This window comes from Chondrus crispus, genomic scaffold, assembly GCF_000350225.1.
Source record: "Chondrus crispus Stackhouse genomic scaffold, scaffold_433, whole genome shotgun sequence".
NCBI lineage: Eukaryota > Rhodophyta > Florideophyceae > Gigartinales > Gigartinaceae > Chondrus > Chondrus crispus.
In genome coordinates, this window is record NW_005179331.1 from 24398 (window position 1) to 33082 (window position 8685).

Sequence of the window (8685 nt, forward strand, 5' to 3'; positions counted from 1 at the left end):
GTGCACATGCTGCCGCAATCCCCGACCCCCTTGATGATAGACAACCAGTCCGCCATCCACGTTGCCAACAGCACGGGACCGACGAAGAGGCGAAAATTCATAGATCTGAGGCATCACTACCTCACGCATCAAGCCCAAAAGGGCACAATTGCCATTGCACATGTTCCCACGGACGAACAACTCGCGGACGTCCTCACAAAACCGCTGCGTCGTCAAGCATACACGCGCCTCCTCCCCAAACTACACCTCAGAAACCACACGACTGCAGACGGCAAAACTGCAGCGCCGTCGACAGGGGGAGTGTCATGAGAGCCATAAAAACAAACGTCGACGCCGCAACAGCAATGCGTCAGCAGTCATGAGAGCCATATACACACACGTAGCACACGTACAACAGCGATCAACTCACCACGATCGCCGCCGGCCTACGGATCGCTACCATCCCTACATAAGGTAGATAGAGACGCGATCACAGTAAACCGAGCCATCGATCTTGCATCACATCTCTACTTATACTACTTCGCTGGGCACGGGGTTGTGCTGGAGGCAGAGCCCCGTGCAACTCACTGTCGACCTGGTGGCGCTCCACGTGTCACTTCTTCCACAGTGGTATGTAGTATCACTTGTGCGCTCTGTCACATTCAATGCGTCCCCGACTTGTGCTCCCGTCTCCACGTCCCACACCCGCACGCTCTCGTCTCCGGATCCAGATACCACACGTCTTCTGGGCACATTCATCGCAAAGCTGATCACCATTCCCGTGTGTCTAGTTAATGCATCCTCGAGTTGTGCTCCCGTCTCCACGTCCCACATCCGCACGCTCTTGTCTTCCGATTCAGATACCACACACTTTCCGTCTGCACTCATTGCAACGCCACCCACGCCGACTCATGACGGCGGAAACTTATCAGTATTTTCCCCTCATATAAACTCCACAGCTTCTGCGTCCCATCTTCATTTCCGACAACCACATACCCTTTCCTCTCGCAGAAAGTCACGCAGCTGCCCTTCGTCACCTTTGCTATTCCTCCAGTCACTTCGGATTTTTCACTTCAAGAACACGACCCGGAACAATTCCTCACACCCCTGCTCCTTTTGCGCTTGCTTCCCTCAATGTTCCTTGAACCTGTACTCTCTGTTTCAAGGTCGCACTCCAATCGAATCACCTTCGTCTCCTTCTCAAGTAAATGCGTGAAAAATGCAACTTTTAGCCCGCACAACTTCACCTGACATCCATACACTCCACCGCCGAAGTCCATCTTGATTTCGATGCCTCAGTGATAGCGATATAGGAAGACAATCTGCTCTACCAAATTTCCACCGGCTGGCCCCACACATTCACAAACACGCCGTATCTGCGGCCGCGGCCGTGCATAATCTCCTTTTCTTCTTCCCACTGCATCCAGCAGTGTCTGCCAGGATTGATAACTCTTGAAGAATGCCCGTGTTTATATCGTTGAGAACATACATATCATCAACGTTACTAAAACATACGTGTGTGCTAAACCATGCTTGCGCCTTGGTTAGTACCCTGCCACAATAGCTCTGCTCTCGCATTTTTGGAGCCGTTCGGCTGCCACCGGACGCCTTCACGATCGTGTACAGCCGTTCTGACACTCGCCCTCCGTTTGCATCTTCCCCCAGAGACACAAAATACACTCCTCCCGAGAAACGACTCTTAATATCATCGCCATGCTTCGTGTCGTTCGACAAGACATGAGATGAGGCGAACGGTTTGTTCAGCCCGGCCGGTAAGGCGTAAGATGATTGTACGGGTCAGCGATGCCGTTAGTGACTATGGGAAATTGTTCGGATTCGGAAAAGTGGCGGTGACAACACGTTGTTTTCTCTCCTTTCTTTCTTTCTTTCTTTCCTTTCTTCCTTTCTTTCTTTCCTTTCTTCCTTTCTTCCTTTCTTCCTTTCTTCCTTTCCTTTCTTTCCTTCTTTCTTTCCTTTCTTTCCTTATTTCTTTCCTTTCTTTCCTTCTTTCTTTCTTTTCTTTCCTTCTTTCTCTCTCTCTCGCTCTCCCACATGTGGTCGGATGCCGTTTTCATGTATGACGTTCTTCGTCGTGGCACAGAGTGGGCAGCAACGACATGCTTCAACGCTTACACATATATGCTTAGCGCTGCAGATGAGCTCAGTACCTTGACGGGGGAGTACCTCTGACAGTATAGGGTGAGTGCCCCTCGCCAGTAGATTTTGTAGAGATCTCTTGCAATGGTTTTGCGACTTGTTATTGCGTTGTCGGCACATGCCAACATCGCATGCCAACATGGGACATCACCACTCTGGTGAAGCGGGTCTGCACGCCAGGCACATGACATGTCCACCGAGCTACGCGGAGTCTAAATGGCACGTGTCCTATGTTTAGTTCCGGCGCCAGTTCCCGCGGGACGATACGTTTTGGGCACATGTCAAGATCGATACGTAATGACAAAACACGTATCGTCCAGGCCTGATTCGACGTATGTGCGATTTTGGTACTGCCTACGGTATATGGCCCAAAACGTATCGTGCCGGGCGGTTTTTACGGCGACAGTTTTCTGGTGGGACGATACGTTTTAGGCCGATTTACACGGCGGCACCACCATACGCGCTGTATTTGCAACATTGCTGTTGGCAATTTCTGACTAAAAGTTTAGCGACAGCGGCGCACAGCCAATAAAATGTCAGTGCGCAAAATCTAGTTTTAGCCGTGTGCGATTAGAAGCGCATGAGCAATATTATTAACTTCATATTTTATCATGTACCATGTCCCTCGTCTGCCAAGATTGTCAGATGCTCAAAACGTATCGTGCTGGGGGGCAATTACAGCAGACAGATTTAGTGGCAGGGCCTTATACTGCACTAACAGTGTCCCAATGCGCATGTACGAATTACATAATAAGGCGGCGTAATTCATGTCCTGAACATCAAAGCTTTCTAAGTTATTTACTGCGCGAAATTGAAAAGCGCCGTATGCAGGTTTCGATGATCGTTGCCTCAACGACGCATTTTGGACGGGTGTGTCAGAGATGCGTTGGGGAGGGATGCGCGCACGATGCGTTCTGAAGAGGTGCGTCTAGAGTGCGAGCTGAGGGGGTGCGAGAATGATGCGTTGGAAGGGGTGCCAGAATGCTACGTTGGAGAGGGGTGCGCTCGTGATGTGTTCTATAGGGGTGCGCTCATCATTCGTTTTAGAGGAATGCCAGAATGATACGTTCGAGAGGGGTGCGCCCACGACGCGTTCTAAGGGGGTGCCAAATTGATGCATTCGGGAGCGGTGCGCCCATGATGCGTTCTGGAGCGGCGCGAGAACGATGCGTTTTGGAAGGGTGCGAGAATGATACGTTCGGGACGGGTGCGCCCACGATGCGTTCTGAAGGGGTGCCAGAATGATACGTTCGAGAGGGGTGCGCCCATGATGCGTTCTGGAGGGGCGCAAGAACGATGCGTTTTGGAAGGGTGGGAGAATGATACTTTGGAGAGGGCTACTCGCAAGACGCGTCCTGCAAGGGGCCTGAACGGTGCGTTTGCATGTTTCTTTTCTGTTTCAGCTACTTCTGTAGTAGATGGCCGTTACGAAAGCACAAGTGTAAATTTTGTGGGGTTGTTTGTGTAGTGGAAAAACAGCAAAACGGCACAATTGCTGAGCATAGCAGTTGGATATGGCGCGACGTAGAAGATGTATAAATGAATGATTCAACAAAAACGGCGGGTAGTGATCGCACGGGCACATGGAAATGTGAGGATCGCTGTGACATGTGAATGGTTCCGTTTTCGAGAAGATTGAAGCTTTCTATCGTTGAGTTTATTGAAAATGTGGTCCTAATACTGCAGTATGTGGATATCGAAAACTACTGGCAGTCCAGTTGGAGAAGACCTTGATGTATGGCCCAAGCCAGTGGGAGCCATATTGTCAGAGGCATATCGTCGTTATTCTCGTCAGCGGACTCTATGGATGCATCCGAGAAGATGACGGCTAAGTCCTTTTCAGTGACCCGGGCCGGGCGGTCACGGAGAACGGAGTTGAAGCGGCAAAGGATTTCGGAAGGGAACAGGTTTTCAGCGATCTGTTGCTGGAAAGACTTCATTCGCCAAAGGTTCCAGGCGAGTGATATCATAGGACGTAGATCGCAACGACCGTATTGGCCGAATGTGGGGTGAAGTGGTTGGCCAAGGCAGTGCGAGAGGCGGCAATCATAGCACTTGAGAGGGACTTTTCTTGGGACGGGGCAAGACGGGACGAAATGGGTCGTAGAGAAACAGGCATAGCAGCTTCTTTCCATGAATGGACAGTCATTCTGAGGATGTTCCGTACCGGAACGGCGGGGAGAAATGTGGCATAAGAGACACGTCGTCTTGGTTAGGAAGAGGAATTGAGTTACTAACTGTACCGTGGATTCGGTGTCAATTGCCTGGAAGTGACTAAATGGCAACGATAGGGGAGGTGACGGGGAAGGGAAAGGGTTTGTGAGAACATTAGGTTGGGTTTGGCGCGCCATACTGGGAGAAGTTCGTAAGCTCTTGAATGAATTTCTTCCCGATGGTGGAAGTGATGCGGGCCGTTTGCCCGAAAGGACTTGCTTCAAAGATGGTGACGCCGTCGGAAGTGACCGTGGACGGACTGGAAATGGTGCTTGCTGCATTGAAGGTGATGCTGAAGGCAGCAAGCGTTCACTTGATTGTTGTGGGGAGAAGCTAAGGATTCTTCGAACTGGAGGGGCTGGAGGGGGGTTGGTTGGAGCGGATTGCTCAAGCAAGAGGAGCATTTCATCGAAGTTGTGCTGCGTGGATGTGGTGGCTCCGATTTGGTTTTGCCGTTGAGGCTCGAGATGGTTTTGATTTTGATCTTGATGTGGAGGTGGCAACTGCGATTGCGATGGTGTGGTGGGAAGCAAATGTTGCTGAGACTGGGATTGCGAATTTGCACCCCAAGGTCTAGAAGTATTCTGTGTGTGAAATTGTGAACTCTGAGGGGTGTGCGGTGCATTAGTTGGCTGGGAGGGGAACATGGATCTGCAAACACCGCACCAGACTGCGTGCTTGTCGAAGCGACAGACACCAGAGACTTGGCCATCCATGGCTGTGTAAAGTGCATCTTTGCGGCAATCCGTGGTATTGAGGACCCAATTCATCATCTCGTTTCGGTTCGTTACTGCGAGATCATTTTCGTCAATGTTGCCCTTTTTGGGAAGGGAGGTTTCGAAGCTCTTATTGTACTGGGTTGAGTTTAGGACGAAGACGAATGCGTGGTGTCCGTCGCGTCCAGACCGGCCACTCTCCTGTGCAAAGTCGACGAGACTTCTTGCGGCGCCAAGATGAACTGTTGCTCGAACATCTGGAACATCTATTCCGGTACCGAAGGCGGACGTACAAACCATAATACGGAACAGAGTTGAAGGTACGAGGTCCTTGGTTGTTATGATGTCGTAGAGCTCTTCGTTTGCTGTCCAGTCGTTGTGGGCCTTTTCGCGAGCTTCTTTAGTGAGGCCGGCATGATATATGAGCGGCTCGACTGCGATGCGTTGATTGGAGTGGGCAACACTTCCTTGTGCATATGCGGCCGTCAGGGCTTTGTGGAAAGAAGTTGTTTCTTGGCGGGTCAGGGCGAAAGCGATGATTCTATATATTTTGGGCAACGGCTTTGGGGCGTTGGTGCAATCGAGGAAGTGCTGATGCAGAAAGCTTACTGCATTCATCTTCATGACTTCTTGTGCGGTGGCAAAGGAGCCTTCAGGAGTGCGAGTGTTTAGGCCCGGGTCAGAGTCGTCACTGAAGGTATGAACAACAAACTCGAGATTCCTTCTTTGAGAAGGCATTGAGAAAAGGAAGGCTGTGTTAATGCCGTGGCGCTCTAGAATGATTCTTCTCTCGCAGGGTGGGACGGTGGCACTGAGGAGTACACGAGGGACTGACTTTGGGATGATAGAAAGGGATCGACGCAAAAACTTCAATTCAGGGCGGAAATGTTGCCACATGGCTGTGAGATGAGCCTCATCAATGACTACTCGAGCGAGCCTGTTAGTATCCATAAGTCGAACAACCAGCTCTTTGAAAGACGGCCGCGACAACTGTTCGGCCGTGAAGATGTAGAGGTCGGCAAATTCCAGTGATCCTTGTCCATTCACGCAATGTGATGCGAGTAGGGCGAAGTTTGTCGCGCGCCTCATGTACTCCGATACAAGGGCCTTGAGGGGAACGACTACGATAGTGGACTTGATATTCTTTTCCATGAAAGCTGGTAGAAGGACTGCCATAGACTTGCCTGATGCGGTGGGCATCAGTACGAGGGAGTTGTTCTGCGACGCGGACACAGTGGCTGTGACAGCAAACTGCGTTTGAGACATGAATTCCGCAGATTTAGAACGTGTGGCCTTTTTGAGAGCGGACAGTAGAGGCCTGAAGAGGGGAGGGAGGATATGGTTCGGGGGGTTATCGAGGCGAATACTGTGATTGGAGTGGGACCCTACAGAGAAACTGTTGGGGAATTTGAGAGCAGAGGGGTTTGGCTGCAGTTGTTGCAGTTCGTTTGCTGTGCTTCCGTTGAGAGCATGAAGGAGGGGTTTCGGTTGATGAACCTGGAAGACAGGCTGCGGCTCATGTTGGGATAGCGAGGTCACTCGAGACTGGAGTTGCTGTGAATGTTGGAGGGGGAGCGGTTGTGAAGAAGCGCGGTCACTATAAAATGACGGCAGCTTCAGATGGCGGTGCCATTCATGGGAGAATTGGCGGTGCTTTGTTAGCGTGGCGGCGGGACAGTCGGGCATTAGCCAGGTAGTTCGTCCGTAGTGTTTGTGGGCGAAAGAGGAGGTATGCGCAGCTTGTTGGTGTCCGGCTGTGGTGTGTTCTGCCAATATGTCATTCATGCTGCTGTGGAGCTTATTCTGACATATAAGCGGAACCATTCCACTGGTAAACTGCCTGTAATTCTTGAAGGAGATGTGAATGCTCCTGGATTGCAGGGCAGTCCTGATGACCTTAGTGACACGTGCCGGTGAGAAACGTTGGCCGTTGTTGGCGAATAAGAATGTCCAATGGGTTCTCATGGCTTCGTCACCATGGAGAGCTCTGACCATTTCGCATTCCAAGGGGCGAATGACCGACAAGTATGAGATCATTCGGAACGAAGTTTGCCTGTCGGGAAATCGGTACACCGCGCAGTTGTAACCGAGCGCGGCCCTTGACTTGCAGTAGCCAGGGTTGAACAAAATTTCGGAGTGATGGCCGATGAAGATGTTCCGGATGTTGTTCTCCCCATTTTGTAGCTTATAAGTGCATATCTCGGTTGCTCGACCGGGAGATCCAGAAGAAAAATGCATCATAGCAAGTAGGGAGTCTTGGATGATTTGGCAATGAGCGAGAAACTGCAAGACTCCTGTTTTCGTCATTCGAACACGAGCGACTTGAATTTCTCGGTCTTGGCCAGAGGAAGCAGTAGAGGTAGGGGATGGGCCGAGACCGGATGCCTCATCTTGTGTAGGAACCCTGCGCGGAAAGGAACATGTGGGGTGGACGCAAGGTGTGCGATGGAGGTAATCGGACGATGGATTCATTAGAGCATGGAGGAGATGGGCAACGTTGGCCTGCACCCAGGAAGCGTGGTGAGTGAGGGAGGAGAGAAAGGAAAAGCCAGGAGCGCGGTTCGTGGGGTCGTCACGCAGAGATAAAACGAGTCGTTGGAAAACAGGAAGAAGCTCGGCGCCCAGAAGACAGTGTTCGTAGAAGAACTTGTCAAAAGTCTTGTGTTGGTTTGTGATGATCGTCCCCAAAAGAGGCATGGAGAGGTGGTGAGATTTGATGATTCCACAAGGGTGTTGCTTGTGAATGGCACAGACGGCGAAAGAGATTGGACCTTCCTCATGTTTTATGATTCGCATGATGACATCCAAAGTTTTTCGTATGAATGTAGCGGCAGTGTTGGCATCTTGATCGACGGTTGCGATGATAGCAGCAGCTGCACTACGAAGTAAATCTGGCCCGTAACGTTACGATTAATTTAATTTTTGATTTGGCCGTACCAATGATAGTCAAGACATTTTTTGAGCAAAATTTTTGATACTGATTTTGCACCGAATTCCCTGCAAGCCGTAATCTATTGGTACTCTTCCAATACCTTGCCGTCACTGGGCCAGCTGAAAAAAATCGCAGATTTACAATTGGACATGGCAGTGCCTCATTGTAATATTTGGCGGTACTGCCATACGTGCTGGGCTGATCCATCTCAAAAACATCCCAGATTAACCACTGGGCTTGGCCATGCAGTAGTTTATTGCGTTTTGGTCCTGCCAAACAGACTGGAATGATCCAACGTTTGTTTCTGGTCGGCGATGTGCACACGTAGGATCGGGTCAATGCACCGCACCCGTGGTACCAGTTGTCATATAGGATGGGAGCAGTGTGAATTGCGAGCAAGAATCAGTAGTCGGTTTACCACTATGTTAGCTCCCTATCTACATACGCTACGCAGCGCAATATACAGTCTCCTTGCGGCTTCAAGCTCCGACGACCAACTGTTGTGGGGACAAGCGCATTTGTAAACTGAAGTAGGTTAGATACTGCGTGCAGCAGGCATGTCCGGCCGGACTGATTCGCGAAGCGTTAACGACAACTTATAATCCATCCAACACTTTCACGCAACAACAACTGCCTAACTTCCGGCGCCGATGCCATGTGACACTTCCAATCATGACGGAGTTCAGT

General features: G+C 50.7%; 1 protein-coding gene across 1 annotated transcript; it reads right to left on the reverse strand.

Moving 5' to 3' along the window:
* Positions 1–510: 510 nt before the first annotated feature.
* Positions 511–867, reverse strand: CHC_T00001313001 (hypothetical protein). The gene has a single exon (XM_005718806.1). It carries the CDS (start codon positions 865–867, stop codon positions 511–513), a length of 357 nt encoding a protein of 118 aa, XP_005718863.1.
* Between the last annotated feature and the right edge of the window lie 7818 nt (positions 868–8685).